The sequence below is a fragment of the Camelus dromedarius genome, chromosome 10, assembly GCF_036321535.1.
Source record: "Camelus dromedarius isolate mCamDro1 chromosome 10, mCamDro1.pat, whole genome shotgun sequence".
Lineage (NCBI taxonomy): Eukaryota > Metazoa > Chordata > Mammalia > Artiodactyla > Camelidae > Camelus > Camelus dromedarius.
The window spans coordinates 48,127,661-48,147,000 of NC_087445.1; the positions used below are offsets into that span (position 1 = coordinate 48,127,661).

Below are 19,340 nucleotides of genomic sequence, written 5' to 3' on the forward strand. Positions count from 1 at the left end.
TCATCACCACAGATGACAAATGTTGGCAAGAATGTGGAGGAGAGGGAAAACCCTGAACACTGTTGGTGGGAATGTAAATTGGTGCAGCCAGTATGGAAAACAGTATGGAGTTTATTCAAGAGAGTAAAAATAGAACTAACATATGATCCAGCAATTCTATTCCAGGGTATATATCTGAAGAAAATGAAAACACTAATTTGAAAAGATACATGCATCCCAGTGTTCACAGCAGCATTATCCACACTAGCCAACATATGGAAGCAACCAAAGTGTCCATCAACAGATAAATGGATAAGGAAGATGTGTGGGTCCACATGAGGAACCATTCAGAAAAGAGACTGCTGGAAGGAAGGAAGGAAATATATATATACACCCACACAATGGAATGCTACCCAGCCATTAAAAATGAAATTTTGCCATTTGCAACAACACAAATGAACTTGGAGGGTTTTAAGCTTAATGAAATAAGTCAGACAGAGAAAAACAGATGGTGTACGGTATCACTTATATGTGGAATCTGAAAAAAAATAAAACCAGTGACTAACAAAGAAGACATACTCTGAGATCTAGAGAATAATCTAGTGGTTACCAGTGGAAAGAGGGATTGGGGGAGGGCAAGATACGAGTAGGCAACAGGTACAGATGACTATGTATAAAATAAGCTATGTGGATATATTGTACAGCACAGGAAATACAGCCAATATTTTATAATTATAAATGGAGTATAACCTTTAAAAATTGTGAATCACTATGTTGTACACCTGAAACAAATACTATACATCAACTACACCTCAGTTAGAGACCTGAAAAATCTAAAGCTCTTAAAATAATCAATTAAAATAAAAGGATTTAAAGAAAAATATTCAAAGTACTAGCTTTCTCCTCAAGTGACAAACTACAGATGCTGAATGACTGAAGCTGGGAAAAATGTGGTCATGGATCTAAAAACCCTCTGCAGACCATCAGGTCATCCACACCAGGCACTGCTGATCTTCCCAAAGCCCACAGGACAGGCAGAGTGCAACTACAGTCCCTGACTGACACATGAGGAAGCAGGCCCTGGAACTGGGAATGGTGTGGGAGCAGGCTAAGTGGACAAGATGACCCCGGGTCCCTGTCTCCTTCAGAAGAAGCAGCAGTGCCTCAGGGAGGTGGAGCAGTGGCGGGCCTGCGTCCAGCATGCAGGAACTCTAGCACACACTCAGATCAAGGAATGTCCCCCTAGAAGTGCCTCTTTTAAAATATAGAGCTTTATTTTGGTTGCTGAGATTTTCATAAGCACTTGGTGCACAGAAAAGTCATTTCTTACAAAATAAAAGGCAGCATTTTGCACAGCGACTCACACTGGGGTCAGAGTAAGGGCAAAGGACAGTGCTGGGGATAGGAGGGGCCCACGCTCTTGTGCCCCAAGTCCTCAGGGAGAAGCCAGCTCTCCTAGCTCCCTCCAGCCCCCACCCTGCCCACCCGGGAGAGCAGCACCGGGGGCCCAACAGAACCAGCCTGGGAAGCCATCTGAGGTGCACAACAATGAACCTACCAGGCTGGTGAAGGCCCTGCATGAAGGGCCGGGTTGGGGAGGGGGTGACTGTTCAGGCTGAGCCTGCCTGGCTCTGGAACCGACATACTCACAGTTGGGTTCAGCACAGCCCTTGGGGAGCCGGCCTTCCTCTTCACTCAGGCTACTGACCCTGGGTTGGGGACTAGGGACACAGACCATGACCCTCAGGAAGCTCACAGGCAGGTGAGTGGGACAACACCTAAGCAAGGCAGCATGTACAGTGTGGGGGCAGAGAAGGCTCAGAGGGGACAGAGCACTGCCATGTGGGGGGCGGGGTGTGCTCTGTGGAGATGGCAGTGCCTGAGCCAAACCTGGAGGAGTGGGTGGGACCAGGGTGGGTGCAGCCTGCAAGGAGGGGAGAGCATGACCCAAGGCACAGAGTGGGAAACCACGGTCGGGTCAGTAAAGGCAGGTGGTCTCCATGAGAACATGGACACAGATGGGGGCCCTAGGCACCTCCATCTCCACCAGTCTGGTGCTCAGGAAGGGCGGCTGGTCTCAGTGTGTTTGTGGGATTTGAACCCTCCCTGTACGTGCAGCAGGCACTGAGCTGACGAACATCCTCCTGAGTTTGGAGCAACTTGAGGGTAGGTTCCCTGCGCTGTCCAGCCCAGCACCTGCCTGCACACCCGAGCCACTCGAAGGAAACCTCCACACGCCCCCTCCTGTTCCCAGCACACCCCTATCATCCCTGGGCAGCCTCTCAGGAGGGGTTCCGTATCCCAGTCCCCTTCCTCCCTCACAGGTCCATGTCCAGGAGAACTGTGTCCTTAAAGGAACCGAACCCAACTCCAGCCTCCCCAGGCAGCAGGGAGGGTGTGGCAGTGTCCCTGGAGGGTCTAGGAAAGGGGAAAATTCTGGGGCAGTTGTCTCTTTCCATCTCACTAGAATCACCTCCCATCCTTAGAAGTAAATCTTTTCTTCCCTGAGAAGAGTCTGGGTTTGGTGTGTGTAAAACGCAGTTCCCTGTAACTCAAATACACAAACCCTGACCAAAGTTTCAGTATTGATTTTTTGCAACTCTTCATAATCTCTACAAGAGCTCGAGGGACTGGAAACCCACCCAACTCTGTTCCCTTTTTCTTTCTGAAAAATAATTCCAAGTTCCTTCCTGCTGAGGGTTGTAGAATTAAAGTGTTTTGTAGGTACCTTGTTCTTAGTCCCCAGAAGGCTTGGGAGCTTGTTTTTTTCAGGGAGGTGGTAAGAAGACAGAGAGGGGCCTGGAGCCTTCATAAGCACGACTTCTTCATCCCGAAGGCTGCACTCCACTTAGCTCGGCTGGGCAGGGCTGAGCCTGAGAGCAGCGTACGTGGCTTCCCCACGTCTTCAGACCGCCCCCAGCCGCCCCACTCCGTGGCTCTGCCTGCTCACAGGATAGTGCAGAAGATGCTGCGTTTGCTGTGGTAACCACCTTCCACATGGGCTGTGATCCTGGTCGCCATGGCTGTCACCTTCTGCCCACCATGAGCAGCAGAGGGTCCTCGGAGAGAGTTTTCAAGGTGAGGCCGTGCAGGTGGGTTCGCCAGGCGCCACGTGTCAGACCTGGAGATGCAAAATGAGAGTGAACTCTTTGAAAGCGTCTAGAGCATTTGCTGAATGCCCTGCACATTACCTTTGGCACAAGATCACCAGATCCAGAGGTTTAAATCTGGGTGTAGGTTGCATCTCCCTAGTTACACGATAGCAAAAGGAGGTTGGACGTGTGCGAAATTGATTCTGGTTCTAACCCTGCCCTCAGTTCTGCACGTAACCTCAGATAAGTCCCCTCTTGTCCTATTTCCCCATCTTTAAACAAGGATCTAGATAAGACCAGTGGCTTTCTTCTTTTTCTTTAATTCCCCCAATTTTACCCAGCTCGATGGCCCTAAATGTTATGCAACCTTTACTCATAATCACCAAAAACTAGAAACTACCCAAATACCCTTCAGCTGACTCATAGATAAACCGTGTAGTACATCTATAGCATGGAACACCACTCAGTGATAAAAGGAATGCACAACAGATGCAACACCACAGGTGAATCCTGGATGCACTGGGCGAAGTGTAGGAAGCCAGACTCAAAAGACCACACCCTGTATTCTTTCTTTTATATGACACTCTGGAACATGCAGATCTACCGGGGATGGAAGTTGGTGGGCTTCGAGTCCCTTAAGCTCTTGGGGAGATTATGAAGGGTCGGGGAAAATCAAAACAACAGTGAAGCTTTGATTAGGCTTCCTGTCCTAAGTTATAAGGAACTGCCTCTTACACACATCAGATCCCGAGTTTCTTAAGCCAGCAACAAAGTCTTCTACGTATTTTTATGATACTACTATAATGAGCAGGACTGCAGAGGTGTGGGTAGAGTCAGAGGCTGGCTATTGTGGGGTGAGTAAAAGCCCGGGGTATGTTCAAAGCACTGCAAGCGTTTGAGTTTGGCAGCAGAGCGAGATCCTGAGAAGGAGTGAGGAAAAGAGAGGAAACGAGCACATAGTGCACAGTGCCAGGCTGACACGTCTGGGCTGGACCCTGAACCCCGGGGTCTCCAAAGGGGAAGGAGGGAGTGGACCCTACGGAGTCCACAATATGAGCTGCTGGGATATGGGAAGAAAATATTAGAATTTCTACTTACTGTATATTTTATAAGTTACGAATATATAAACATACATATGAGGGGTTGCCTCAAAAAATATATTTTACTGAGAAAGTGTATAATAAAAAGGAGCAGAGATCGTTACTACAGAAAAAGAGGAACCACCGGAGGTTTCTGACCATGCATGTGACACGCCCAGAGCTGATTTAGAGACATGACTCTGGCAGGATGCAGAGGACAGCCGGCAGGATCGGGGGTGGTCTAAGGGCCGGGGGACCGGCAAGAAGCTGCTGCAACAGGACAGAGGGATGAATGGCGCAGAAGTGATACCAACAACAACGCTAGTTATTATTATTTCTGCAACCAGTATAGCACACTATCAACCAATGAGAACAGAGTCCACCCATAAACAACTGAAACAGCTGTGCTGGTAACAGGGGTCATGGACTGGGGAGAGGGGTGCTGGCAGCTGGGAAGAGGAGGTGCCAGGTGTAAGAACATTTTAGAAGCAGAATCAAGAGGAACTGGTAACTGACTGAACTTTGGTGTCAGGGAGAATGAGAAGCAAAGATTTTGCTGCCAGAACAGAATGGATGGTGATGCCATGAAAATGGGGACCAGGGCAGGACAGAGGCTTGGAGAGGTGAGTGTGAAGCAGCTATACCCTGAGACAGGAATATGAAAAACAAGGGACAACCGTGGTAGCGGCACAGACACTTTAGGTATGCTTCTCAGTCACATGATCTTATTTCATCTACAAAGCAGACAAGATTAACTGGATTTTACAAAGGCTCAGAGAGGTTGAGTAACTTGCCCGAGGTCACACAGCCAGTAACTGGCAGAGGTGAGATTTGAAACCACGTATTCCTGACTCTTAAAGCTTATTCCCTCCTAGGGAGTCAGGCTCAGGTCCTCAGCCCAGACCTGACACACAGCTCAAGCTCAGGCCTTTATCTGATCAGAGCTGAAAGCTGGCAGGACTGGGGAGCAGGGGCAGCCCCAGTTACTGGGACTGGCTTCCCCACTGACCTCACTGTGGTCCTAGAAGATTGGTTTAGGCAACCCCAAGCACTTACTTTTTCTTGAAGACCAAGAACTTGTTGTTTTGCATGATGCATTCTCGGTTGTTTGAGATCTGCTGAAAGATGGTCTTGTTGGTCTTGCCCTGGAAGATGATGTTCTCCTGCACCAGAGCCTTGGCGCGGCCTTGCACTGCAATGCCATAGGCCCGGAATGAGTGGATCCGGTTCTTTATTACCTGGGAGAGGCAGCCAGAGCTTGTCACACCTCAGGGACTCCTAGACTGGTAGGGGAGCCAGGTAAGTGAATGACCAGTTATAAAATTGAGGGGTAAGAGCATGCTAGGTAGGTCAGTATTGAGCCATGGAAGCTCAGGGAAGGACTATCAAGACCAGCCCAGAGGAAACCAGGGAAGGCTTCCTGGAGGAGGCGATGGGTATGTAGGAGTTTATCAGGAGCAGAGCAGGGGAGAGCTGTTGCAGGAAGAAGGAACAATGTGCGAAGGCCTGGAAGCAGGGGACGTGGTCCTAGAAGCTAGGGCCACTGGCAACCCAACTGAGGCAACAGCGAGCCCTCCTCTCCCTCTGCCCCTACAGTGCTCAGATGCAAAGGCGAGGAATTCGTTACACCTTGCCTAAGTCAATGACTCATGAAGCCACAAGGCCAACAAGAGGCTTTGTGACTGAAATTTCACAAGGGCAGGGAATGGGTCTGTTTGGCTCAACACTGAGACTCTAGCACCCAGCTCAGGGCTTTGCGTGAAAAGGGAGGTCAGAGCTCACTGTCCTGTGGGAAGATGAACAAGCAAAGGAACAGACACAGAGCCCTGTGGGAAATGCTCTTTGAGGGGGGTGGGCATAAGCACCTCAGAAGTCCAGAAAAGGGGCACCTCAAATAGCCTGCGGGGTCAGGGAGGCCTTCCTGAAGAAAGTGACAGCCACACGGTAGGACTGACTTAAAAAAATGGGGAGAAGGCTAGTCCGGGTACACAGGGAACAGTGTGTGAAGGGGCCCCAAGGCAAGACTTCTCTCCTCATAAGCACCTACTGCATACCAGGTCCTGTGTGAGAGTGTTCTGTGAGGGGAAGAGAGCTGAAACAGCCCCGATCTTGCCCTGAAGACACCTCAGGTGGCACCCCCACCCCCACTTCCTGCCAGTGAGCCTTGTTCTTCAGGGCCCAGTTCATAGGTTGCCTCCCGAGTGAAGGCCCACCTGCGTCCCCCAGGCTGGCTTGTGGCAGCACCCTCGAAGAGTGCTGCAGGATTAAAGTTCTGCTTCTCAGGAGAGAGGGCACGAGGGCTTTTGAAGGCCATGCCCTGTGCTGGCACACACATCATGCACACATACACACCTTCGTGTCGGACATGGGCAGGAGCTGCAGCCCGCTGCCCCGGTTGCCAATGATGTCATTTTCAATGACGACAGTGCTGTCACCCTTGGTGATGATGCCATGGCCTCTGTTGTCATAGATACCGTTGCCCCGGAGCTCCACCTTGCACTGCGCCTCGACCTTGACCCCACTCTGGCGGTTGCAGGAGATGCTGTTGTTGGCCACACGGGTGAGCTGGCTGCTCTGGGCCACAGTGATGCCTCTGTCCCCGTTAGCGTGGATCACGTTGGTGATGACATGCAGCGCCTCACTACTCTGGACATAGAGTCCTGAGGCTACGGATGGAGGGGACAGGGAACAGAGAAAGCACAGGGTGGCCAGGGTCAGCGCTGACAACACCAGTAGGAAAAGCCTTCCTAGAATCGTGCACCCAGGAGGGGGGCAGGGGGAGGACAGGTAGTTACACGCAGAACCAGCCCTGCATCTTCCAAGTTGAGCAGGAGGAAACCCAGGAACAGCAAGGAAGCTCTGTGCCTTCTGAACTAAGTCCTCATTAAAGTAGCCAGGAAAACATGATGTGAAAAGATTCCTTAGGCTCAGCTGGTCATCTGGCCCAGGCTCTCAACCTGTGCTCGAATGCCTCCCACAACACACTCATCCTGCTGCCATCTGTACCTCCTGTGATGGGGTGCTCACTACCTGCTCAAGGCAGCCCATTCCATGTCTAAACAGACAGACTCACCTGCTAGAAAATTGTGTTGTTTTGTTTTGCTCTGCGTGCTGAGCTATAATCTGCCTCCCCACTGTTTTAGGACATTTTCTTTTTCTTAGGAAGTAATAAATTTCTTAGAGACACTACGTGTTTGTAGAAAAAAGCACAAAATCAGCAGGCTTAGAGCCACATGACTTGGTCAGGAAGCAGCAGCATGGGAGGCAGATCTTGGGGGGTGAGGACTACCCACTAGGGGTGACATCCACCAGCCACCAGAGCCAGAGGCCCCGGGCAGCGCTGGGGGAGGCTATGGGGAGGACGACCACTGAGGAATCTCATGGGAGCTGTGAGCTTGCAAGGCCGAGCCTTTTGGTGCCACCTGCCTGTTGCTTCTCCTGGCTTGGATGAGAACAGCGAAAATAAATCAGGTATTTGTGAATTTATGTGGCTTTGCTTGTCATACTGGACAGCATGGTGACATGGAGGAAACCCTGAACTGGGGTACCAGGTTAAGCGGCTGAAGGAAGTGGCTGATGAGGCTGAAAGGGCCTTACGGCGGGGAGAGCACGGGAGGCCGTGGAGTGAGCCGGGGCCGTGGGGAGGGCCCTCACCTCCATTATGATTCACACTGTTGGACTCGACCAGAGCGACGGTGACCGGCCGGCGCAGCGGGTCCTCATCCTTCTCCAGCTCCGTCTCCCACAGGATGGCGTCCCCGTCCTCACTGAAGCTCTCCTGGGCCCCGTGGCCCCCAGGGAACTCCCCAGAGCCGTCCTTCTGGCTGAACACGGCCACTCCGTACAGGCCATTGTAGCTGACGTGGTTGCTGGTGACGTGGGGCAGGCTGGACGACATCATCCACACACCACAGCCCTTATTAGCTGGGACAGCGAAAGGGGATGGTCACTGACGCCAAGCACCCAGTGACTCCCCATGAGGGGAAGCAGAAAAGGCACTGGCCTGGGAGACCGAGTCCCTGCTCTGCAAATGGCCTTGGACAAGTCACTTTAGGGCCTGGCTGCAGGCTTCTCCTTCATACAAGAGGGGTAATGCCAATCAGGTCAGTCTCGAAACTAGAATAACTCCATGGGGTGTACAGGTGCTCTGGGAACTCTCAAAGCCCCATTTCCAGATCAGAAGCACACAAGCCCACGGTGACAGCGACAAAGGGGCCCTCTGAGCTCATCCAGCCCAACCCTTCCCTGCACAGAGATGGAGGCAGCCTCACTTTGAGCCCCAGCCCTACCACTTCTAGCTGTGTGACCCTGAGCAGGTTATTGAACCTCTCTGTGCCTCAGTTTCCTCATCTTTAAAATGGGGTTAATAACTGCCTACCTCAGAAGGCAGTCATGAGGATTAAATGTGACAACACATAGAAAGGGCCTAGCAAGAGTCCAGGGCCTGAATGTAGGTTAGCTATTACTATTGTTAGAGATGCAGTCCAGAGAGATTAAGGCCTTGCCCAAAGTCCCAGAATGAGTGAGAACAGCTTTCCTCTGTTATTACCCTATTTCTCCCATTATACTTTTAGTTCTCTGGATCAAAAGAAAGGATAAGAAGAGTCAGATGTCCACTTGTCAGAAATAAATGGCCCCATCCTTACACAAGATCCACTCCTGCCTTCAGCTATTTTAAGTGGGGATAAAGCTCTCTGCTTTGCTGACCCCACAGGGTCATCTGGATCAGAGGGTGGTTTATGAGGGGCTCATGCCTTCTGAGAGGGGCTGCGTGGCTGTGACTTGAGATCAATGCTGTTCTTCTAGATGAGGTCTTTGACGCCCAGGGAAAGGTGGTGACTTTCTCAGGACCCACAGCTGGAGATGGAACCTGGGCTTCCCGCCTCCAGGCTAGGCTGGGCCCAAACCTCCCCCTCCACCAGGAACATGCCCCTCACCGTAGATGGTGTTTCCTTCTATCAGGCCTTTGCCTTCGTCCCCCACGACCACGCCGTCTGAGTAGCCAAAGCAGATGAGGTTGCTCCTAAGGACAGGGACCCCTCCACGGCGGATGTCCACACCTCCCCACTGATTCTCTCGGATGACATTTTCTATGGAAAGAGGCAGAGAAGAGGGTCAAGGGCCACTTACCAAGCTGGCAACTAGGACTTGGACAGCTGACAGGAAGGAAAGTCCAGGAAGGATTCCCAGGCCTTCCCCTGTCAGCAGTCAGCACCCCGAATCCTGTCTGGTGTTTGACTTTCCAGGGACTTGTCTGCTGTCTGCCTTCCCCAAGGTCAGGGTTTGTGTCTGTCCTGTGCTCTCCTATATCCCCAGCACCCACTGTACCCAGTGGCCTAGAGGACTGATAACTAAGCATTAACTGGCTTTAGAGTCCCTGGGCCAAGGTCAGGCAGGGCTGCCTGTCCTGGTGGGGGTCAGTCCTCGGGGGGCTGAAGCCAAATCCAGCCATTTCCCCACAGGCCTGTCCTTATTCTTCTTTTTTCTTTTTTTTTTAATTTTTAAAACTGCTTTTATTATTTTTTTAAATTTCATTTTGGGGGGGAGGTAATTGGGTTTATTTATTTATTTTTAATGGAGGTACTGGGGACTGAACCCAGGACTGCATGCAGGCTAAGCAGGCGCTCTACCACTGAGCTATACCCTCCCCTCAGCCTGTCCTTCTCAGCCTCAGCTCAGGACTGACCACAGCCTTCCTCCTCCCTCCGCCTCTACCACGTCTCTGGGGGTTAGTGGGTTGAAGAGTCACAAGTTAGGAAGTTGGGTGGGGGGTCCTGGGACATGGCTGCCCAGCACTGTGGCAGGGGAGACTCTCAGCCTCTTGCGACAGCTATGGCTCATGAGACCCTGTGGGACTGGCCTCTTCCTGCCTCTGGGACCCCATCTCATCACTGCAGTCACATGCACGACCTCCAGGCCCCTGAGGCACACCAAGTCTGTCCCCACAGCTGGCCCTGAGTGGATCCTGGTTCTTTTCCTGCGTTCCTTCCTATCATTCAGCTTCTGGCCTACCTGTCACCTTCTCAGAAAGGCGTGGCCTGATCACACAGTCCTTAACACCCACACAGTTCCTCTACTACCTTATTTTATGTTTTCATTCAATGTGTAGGCAACTGAGTTAACAGAAAATAAGGTAGAGAGTAAGCTGTTGGTATGACTTTTCTTGGGAAAAAAAGTAAGTTTTTATGTTTTTCCCCAATCCTAAAATGTCAGTTCCTGAGAGTAGAAATCACATCTGTTTTGTTCTCTGCTGTATCCCAGCTCCTGCACACAGCGTGTGCTCAACAAATGTCTGATGAATAAAGGCAGGCTGGATTCATTCGGGGGGATTCACTGGCCCAGTATTCACTGAATCTCTATATTGTCCCAGGTATAGCTGTGCTCTGTGCTGAGGCTACACTGATATACCAAACAGACTTGATCCTCGCCTTAGATGTACTGCCTTACAGCAAAGGAGCCTGACATTAAACAGGTCACAAGAAATTAAGTACGATGTCCTGCAGAGCAGTGTCACCCAGGAAATGACACTTAGGGTTAGACTGGAAGGATGAGTAGGAGCTGGCCAGGCAGACGGGAAATGGGGATGGAGTGCCAGAGTAGGCACAAGCCTGTACAAAAGCCAAGAGGAGGGATTCAGACAGTTTGTATGGCATCCATGTTTCTGACATTGTTACGTGAGCTGCCCGTTCAGATTCTGTAAGCGCCAGGCCTGGCACAGGGCAGACACTCCCTCCCTGCCTGAGAAGCATGGCCGGTGCGTGCAGCCGGTGTCCCTGATGCTAGCCAGCATGAAGGAGGCCAGTCTGTCGAGGTGAAGGACTGGGTGGATGGGAAGCCAGGGCCGCTGGCTCAGCTGTGGTCGCCTGGCCGGCTGCGGCTCCAGGCAGTCCCAGCCCTACCTGTGATGAGGCCTCTGCCATTCTCGTTCACAGCTATGCCAGCCGCATGGCCCCTGAAAATGTGGTTCTGGCTAGAATGGAAGGAGAAGAAAACAAAAGGTGAGACCAGACCAGTGTCATGCATCAAAGACAACATCCATCCAAGGTGACCACCTTCTTTTGTGGACTTCCCAGGGGGCTCAAGTCCACAGGGGCATGGGCACCCCCCCAAGCCCGAGAAGCTAAGTAGTCAGCAATCTTCAGTTATTATTGGCCGGAAACAACCTACGACTATGCCATAGAAGCACAACGACACCACGTCCCTGCGGCCTCTCTGGACCATTGTCCACATACTAACACCATTTTAAACAAACGTCATCATGGTGCACGGTTAACAGGGAAAGTCTGGGTGGTGTCAAGAATTCCTAGAAGCCTATGTTAAGCTTGTTTGGGAGTGATCTGCATCCAAAGCCTGAATCAGATTCCGCCTGTCACAGGCCTACCATCTTCTGTTTGTATCCAACAGCTTACTTTCTACCTTATTTTCTGTTAACTCAGTTGCCTACCCACTGAATGAAAACATAAAATAATGGCATGCCTTATAAGATGAAATCCAGATTTAAAAAGGGGCCGAACACAGGGCCTGGCACCCCACAGAACTTCACTGAGTAGGAGTTGGCTGATAATAAGCCCTCCCATCTTCTAGGATGGGGGCCAAATGGTTAATGTCCTTGGGGAAAAACAGCAAATTGTGTTGATGCTGGGGAAGCCAAATGTCAATGCATCTACACTATGCACTGTGGAAATTTAGAGTGAAATTATCTGCTAAAAACATCCTTATGTTCTCCCTCAGATAGATCTGAAGTATCTGCTTTGATGTGATTACAACTCAATCAGCTGATGGTTACTATGGGTTTGTAGAATTTAGGGTCAGATGCAGGCCCTGGGCTAGGGCATGCCTCACTCATATTCCTGAGACCTGTGCCATAGCAGCAAATGCGTGACTGGTATGCTTTTAACACAGATCTCACTTACATGCAGAAAGGATCCACAGTCACTTGAGAAACATGCATGTGTGTGTATACAGGGTGGGCAGAACACAGATAGAAGAGGTACCAGAAAACATGAGGAAAAGGGGACAGATCATTGCTCCAAGAACCAAGAGTGGGATATTAACTACGGACGAGCCAGTTTGAGTTCTGTGCTTCCTTGCAGCCAAGGCAAAAAAGAAAAACACAACAGGTTACATAACTGTCAGTGGCCAAAGAACATGCTGTGGTTTGCCTCATCCAGGTCACTTTGAGGACCTCCCAGTTCACTCTGTGCCCTCCCACAGATCCCTACCCTTCCTCATAAAGAAACAGAAAAAGCACAGCCTATTCCCTCAAAGCAACCATGTTTTAAAACCCTGGTCTGGTTGTAATATTCCTTGCTCAATGCCCTACAGCAGTTCTCGGGCACCACACGGTCTGGGCGTCTGGCTGCTGTAACAAATTATGCAGACTTTGTGCCTTATTCTCTTCTAGTTTAGGAAGTCAGAAGTTCAAACTGGGTCTGACAGGGCTAAATCAAGACCCATGTTCCTTCTGGAGCCTCTAGGGAGGAATCCATTTCTTGTCTTTCCCAGCTGCCACGGGCTGCCTGGACTTCCTGGCCTGTGGCCTCATCACTCTGATCTCTGCTTCTCTGACACATTTCCCTCCAGGGCTCTCATCCTCCAGCTCCCCTCCTCCCCCCTCTTCTAAGGTCCCCTTGAGACGATACTAAGCCCATCTGGCTAATCCAGGATGCTCTCCCCATCTCAAGATCCTGAACTTAATCACATCTGCAAAGTCTCTTCCGCCCTGTAAGACAACATACGCACAGGTTCCAAGGATTAGGAAATGGATATATTCGAGGGCCATGATTCCACCTACCACTCTTGGTGTTTGAGGTCCTCTGTGCTCCAGTACCAACCCCACTATGCAGGCTGATCTTCTACTCAGTCCCCCCGGGGACATCACAGGCCCAGACATTTATACTATTTTCCCAGAACACACCCTGAATTTCACTGCCCCAGACCCAGAATGCCTTTTTTGTGGCCGTGAAATCCTTCTCATTCTTCAAACACAATTCAAATGTCAGCTCCCCGCGTGCCCTGCCCTGACTTGTTCAGCTGAAATCGTGGCTGGGCTCCTTTGGCACCTGTATGAAGACCTATTAAAGCACTTGTTTTGTAAGTCTTCCCTCCTGGCTCTCTGTGTGTTTGTCTGTTTCCAACATGTGACTATCAACTCCATGGAGCAGAGACTCTTTGTACACACTTTTTAAATTGCTGTCACCTTATATGGAGAAAACACTTGAATGTGTGTTAAATGAATAATACGCATACATGCAAACCCATACCCTTAAGGCAATAATGCAAAAGATGGAAAAAGAGCTCTATTATTACTAAGGCTTTTTAGTAAGCTGTCTATAGCAGTGAAAAAATAGGTGCCTACTAGTAATCGGACTGGTTCAAAAATGAGGGAATAGCAAAACACTGGAATGTTCTGAAACTGTCCAAAGTGATAAATATAAAGGCCACGCAAAAACATGGAAAAACACACATGGAATAATAGAGGGCAAACACCCTCAGGACACATTTGCTGCTCATTAATGCCAGTTACTTTTGTAAGGCACAGACATAACTGTGTGAGTCCTCTGCTGAAAACCTTTAATGACGCCCCATTACCGAGACAGAATAAACTCCACGTTCCTCACTGGACTGCATAAGGCCTTCCTCATCTGGCCCAAGGCTTTCCACCACGCTGCATGGCAGAGTCGGACTGCCACAGGGATATAAAAGTTCAGGCTCCAGTGACCACAGGACCCAAGATTGCCTGGGACAGACCTGATTTAAGATGCTGGATACCAATGTCACAACTGGTGTCGGACTTTTTCTCGAGCCGCAGTGGACTGTGTGCTAACCCCGAATCTCCTGAACAAAGGCTCAGCTGCCTTTGTTCATGCTGCTCCTTTCACTGGGCATGTCCACTCTCCATCTCCATGAGAGGCCAAGCTCTCCCCCTATTTCAAAATCTAACTCCACTGCCACCTCCCAAATGAGGCCTTCCCACAGCCCCCTCGTCAGAACGGTTCCCTCTCTCGGTATGGCTTTGACAGCACTCATCACCGTCTGCCGAATACGAAGCTGGGAGGGCAGCTCCACGGCCCCTCCCACCTACAGCTTACACCACTGATAAATGCTGACATCAGATGCAGCCTCCGGATCTCAACGCAGCATCCCAGGTAGCCACTATCAACTGACCGGAGTTGTCCGGTGAGTTGAACTCTCCATGCTATTGTTAGTTATCTTAGCATTATTTCTGGGCACATATGTCCTCCAGACTACAGTAACCTCCCAGGGATCAGAGCTGCCTCTTGTTTAGCTTTGTTATCATTATTAGAAGTGCTCAGTAAGTTTGCTGAAATAGAATGGCCACCCATAGTTAACTGGAAGGGAACATAGACACAAAAAGCACAAAACACAGATACAATAACACAAAAGGTGGTGTTACTGAGGTGGGGTAACATGAAATCCGTCTCTGCTCTGCTTGCACCAGTACAGTTGTTTTAGTAATCAAAAATGGTTTCAAACTGGCGGGAGATATAGCTCAGTGCATGTAGAGCATGTGCTTAGGATGCATGAAGTCTTGGGTTCAATACCCAGTACCTCCAAAAATAATAATAAATTAATTAAAAATAAACCTAATTACCACCCCCCCCAAAATTAAAAAAAAGTTTCAAGTGAAGCAGAGACGCGGAGTAGGGAAACAGAGGGGAAGAAGGGACCGAGGGTGAGCAGGATGGTCTGGGTACAAGCTGCACATACCTGACAACCGGATTTCCGTGGTACAGAATATAAATGCCAGCCTCCTTATTTGAAAAGATTTGATTGTTCCGGATGATGCCTTTCCCATTGCCAAGGACAACAATGCCAGAGCGAAGGCCGTGGTGGATCTGGTTACACTGCAAGTGAACGTGAGACACCACAGGAGGCAGATCAGACACGCCCCCGAGAAGCAGTGTGCTCAGTGCTGCCCCAGAGCAGAGCCAGGATGAACCAGCCGAAAAAGCCACGTCGCTGGAGGGTCCCCAGCACAAAACAGAGTGAATAGACCAGGCCACCGCCCTGCCCTTCCCGGGCAGGTGCTCATGTGGGCAGGTGCACATGTGGACACCTGTGAGAACGACTCTCAGGAGAGGAGTCTTCCCCGCCCAGCCTCCTGGGGTGCAGTCACATGGGCCCCTACTGCTGAGGGCTCTTGCCCTTCTTCATCTGCAATGCACACTACTGAACATTTCTGAGCCTCTGAAGAATCCCCCATACAATCATCCAGGGAGGCCATGTCACCCAGGGCTCCCACTTCTCAAGGAGGGGGCAGCACCCCAGCACATGGGAACATTGGCTAAGTGCAGTCCCAAGGGGCCACCCAGGGAATAGGGGAGTCACTGGCTTCTCACTCAGGGTGGGGTGGGGAGGTGCTATGGAAGGTGTGGTCCTGAGGAGCTTAGGTTTCCATGTCCCACGAGGCATGAGGTCACAGAAGATGCATGAGCTAAAAGGACCCTTGGAGACACTCATTCTATCCCTCTCTGTGCAAATGGGGAAACAGACCCAGGGTCGCAGGATGTCTGTAGCAGAGCTGCACCTGAAACCTAGTTTTTCTGTTTCCTAGTCAGTTAGCTGCTTGTGCACAGTGACGGAACTTTTAGGGTACAATAAGTTATAGTAAAACTGTTTCATTCTAATTGTTAATTTACAGCCTAAATACAATCTTATCCTTAACCCAGGAAGCCAGCTGTTTCTCTTCCAAAATTATTTCACCAAAACAAAGTCCAGTTTGCTTTACAGTGTTTCATGCTGCAAGCTCTCCCATTCTTACTCAACCTTCCAGATTTTCCCCTGGAGGATTTTGCAGACTCATTAGGGTAACCACTGCCTACAGTCCCTCACAGGGTTGAAAAGTGCAGGGAGAGAGGTATAAGTAACGGTATTTCCATCCCGTGTCCTTTCACAAAGCCAGGTAATCCTCCTCTCCCCCTCCACCTGCTAAACCGGCCTGTCCCCTCTGTCCCTGGGAAGGCAAACTGCTCTCATCTCTCTGGCAATAGTAGCAATAATTTCCTAAGCCAAAGCCATGCATCAGATACAAGCTACACAGCAGAAGGCGTGAGAGGAAGTGGTTGGCAGTGGACACTGCCGAGGCGTGTCTTTTTAAATACAGTTAGGAACTCGCCTTTCTTGGCATTTGCAAAGGCAGTCTAGCTATACTGGGTTAAGAACATCCACTCTAAGTCAGACTGCCTGGATTCAAATCCCAGCTCTGTCACTAGATGTGTGATTTGGGAAAAGATCCCTAGCCTCTTTGTGCCTCAGTGTCTTTATCGATAAAATGGGGATAATAATAATTCTGTCTCACAGGATTGAGTAAGGATTCAACCATAATGAAATAAATACTTATCAAGTGCTTAGAAAAGTCTCTGGCATTTGTAAGTACTACACCTAAGGGTGGATATTATTTTTCCAAGCCCATAAAAAGTCCATCATGTTTCCCAATTTCTGGGAAATCTGTCTCTCAGAGAAGGCCAGAGCGGAAAAGGGGGCAAATCTCTCATGTCACTGGTCTCACATTCTAGGATTTTCAGTGGCTTTCACACTGAGTTTAAGCTCAAACTCACTATGGCCTCATGATATCCGTGAAACAGAATCTTCAGAACTAAGTGTCCTAAATGTCCTTTTATAGTAAAGAATGAACTAACTTGGTGTTTTATTTTTGATCTCAGTGTGTTTTGGGTCAGACATCTTGTCTTACCAAACTCAAAGCCCATAAGAGTGGGTCAGGCCTGAGGGAGGGATGGCCCTGTGAAATTTCCCTGTCCATCTGGTCCTGTTTCCTTACTGGGAGAGATGTGGGGAAGTAACTTCTCCAAAGTCACTCTTATTACATGGAGAAAGAGACAGAGTCACATGGACACACAGAGAAAAGGGCAGGAACCACTGGCAGACAGAAAGCAATAGCAATTCAAGACGGCAACATCTGCTTAAACATCCTCAGAAAAGGTGAGCCACCGTGAAAAGGGCGCGGAGATGGAGGGAAGTACCAGAATGAGAGGGTTGGACTTTTTCCGGATGTCGACGCCAGCCTCTGCGTTGTGGTAAATGTTGTTGCCGGCGATTAGGCCTCCGCCCTCCAAGCGAAGAAAGATGCCTGATGCTCTGCAGTGGTGAATGTGGTTTCTGAGCATGATGATCTAGGCAGAGAAGAGAGCCATTCGTTCTCCTGTCACAGAGGTGTTTATAAGAACTGCTCGGGGAACACCTGAGTCTGTTCCTTCCCATCTGGTCCGCGCAGTTCCACCTGGTGCAGACCAGCCACGCGCTGCCGTGTGCTCGGAGAACGGGACCGTCTCCGCATCCTGCCCGGCTCTGCCCTGCAGACTCTCCCCCGACCTCACACCGGGTCTTTAATAAGACCTGGATGGAAGCCTGGCCCTGTGCTCCATATTCACAACTTCTGAGCAGGACAAGTAACTGGATGATGGCAGGGAAAGAACCCTTGGAGAAGACAGGGTTTAGTGGTCTGCAAACTCTCCATGCACTGGGGCTGCATGAAGTTTTCCCCAGGGGCCCCAGGGCACAACTGCTTTGAATGGAATCAAGTGCCAGACCCACCACTTCCACACATGCCTGTGCGTAGCTTCATCTGCCTGAGAACGCACCTGAGGGTAAGGGACCACACAGCTCTCCTCTCCCACCTTCCCTTTCACTTTCCATTTTAAAGACAAATGCCTGTTCTTGCCTCTTCTCCATCTCTCTTGATGTATTATTCTGGGGTGGAAAAACCACTGAAACGCCAAACTAAGACACAATTAGATGTGCTGGTATACAGAAAAGGAAGTCTGTTTAAAACAAGGCACCAGCACATGGCTTATTAAGGGGATGTCCTGCCATTTATATTTTCTTTTTGTACTTAATAATTATATCAAAAATCTAGACTTTATTTTAAACAATTAAGTATTGATAATAAATATATATTATGTTAAGCTAAACTGTGTACTAACAATATGTTACATTAGGATAAAACTCTGGGAGGGGTAAGGTATAACAGAAGTACAGTTTCAAGGAGAAGCCTCTGCTTAGGATGGAGAAAGTCGGAAAGAGTATTGCTCCCACACTCACAACAGGAAGATACAAAAACATAACCTTCCTTGAACCCATCAGAGAGCCGAGGTTGCAGAACAACCAACCAGCCTGGAATCTAAGGGAAACAGGCGTCTCCAAGGACACGAGACAGGAACACTTGCCGGAACAGACTCAGGTGCCATACAAGCCGGTAAGAAGGGTTCAGCAAAGGTTTTCATGCGTTGTCAAAGGCCAAGTGTGAACTCATGTGAGAGCACAGAAGCTCCAGGAGCAGTTACATCTATTCACGTCTCCATGAACCTCTCCAGGTGCTCACAGAGAAAGACAGGAGACGGGAGCCAGCCTCCCTCCTGGCGGACGCCCGGGGGAGAGCACAGCAGCCGCTGTTGGAGACGCGCTGAGCCCCTCCCGGGTTGCTCTCCCCTCCCTTCCCCAGGGGATGAGCCCTAAGCAGCAGGGGGAAGGGCAGCAAACCTCATGGCTCTCAAGGAAGAGAACAGAAAAGCAATAAATGCTTTACCACTTGGGGAGGTGGGAGGAAAATGTCTTGGGCCTCGATCACTAGAGCCCCTCCCCAGAGCCGAGGTTGAGACTGGACCACCGAAAAGGGCCCACCGCCAAGGTCCTAAAGCCATGGACACAGCCCCTACCTAAGTCTAAGGATGGACAGGGACACGAGAGAATCCCTGCCACCCACCATGCGACCAGGCTAACCAGCTGGAGCCACAAATGGCAGCAGGCTACTGCTGGGAGGGGCAAGAGCCCGGAGACAGACCCCCTCTGAGGAGCAGGGGCAAAAGGAAGACCTAAAACAGAGAGAAGCCCACTGGCAAGCCAGCCATGGTAATGCTAGAGGAATCGGGAGCCTGTGATTCACTGAACATAATCATAACAACATAACCAGAGCCTAGCGAGACAGGCACGCAGGTTCCCCACACAGACACGACTTACCTCCATCTCTGACTTTCAACTAAAAATTACCAGATACCCGAGAAACAAGACAAAAATCACAGGTAGTGATACTTTTCTTTGTTCCTTCTGCCAGCCTCTACCCTCGTGGGGATGTTCTAGAGGGCAGAGGCAGGGCAGCTGCCCCCTGGCCACCAGATCAAGGCCTTGCTTCTGGGCACCCGGACCAGCTCAG

General features: G+C 50.1%; 1 protein-coding gene across 5 annotated transcripts in view; it reads right to left on the minus strand.

The window, feature by feature from the left end:
* Positions 1-1,226: 1,226 nt before the first annotated feature.
* The window catches only part of FBXO10 (F-box protein 10), a 43,813-nt gene continuing 25,699 nt past the window's right edge, over positions 1,227-19,340 (minus strand). For 2 of the 5 annotated variants that reach the window (XM_064490319.1, XM_031450047.2), the window contains exons 4-11: positions 17,155-17,304; positions 14,882-15,018; positions 11,050-11,120; positions 9,088-9,240; positions 7,805-8,074; positions 6,503-6,816; positions 5,207-5,388; positions 1,227-3,100 (exon numbers count right to left, since the gene is read on the minus strand). In XM_064490319.1, coding sequence (XP_064346389.1) covers positions 2,926-3,100; positions 5,207-5,388; positions 6,503-6,816; positions 7,805-8,074; positions 9,088-9,240; positions 11,050-11,120; positions 14,882-15,018; positions 17,155-17,304 — 1,452 coding nt within the window. In that variant the 3' untranslated portion in view covers positions 1,227-2,925. Of the gene's footprint in view, positions 3,101-5,206; positions 5,434-6,502; positions 6,817-7,804; positions 8,075-9,087; positions 9,241-11,049; positions 11,121-14,881; positions 15,019-17,154; positions 17,305-19,340 lie in introns of those variants that run through there. The other 3 variants (XM_064490320.1, XM_064490321.1, XM_064490322.1) reach the window with 3 other exon arrangements.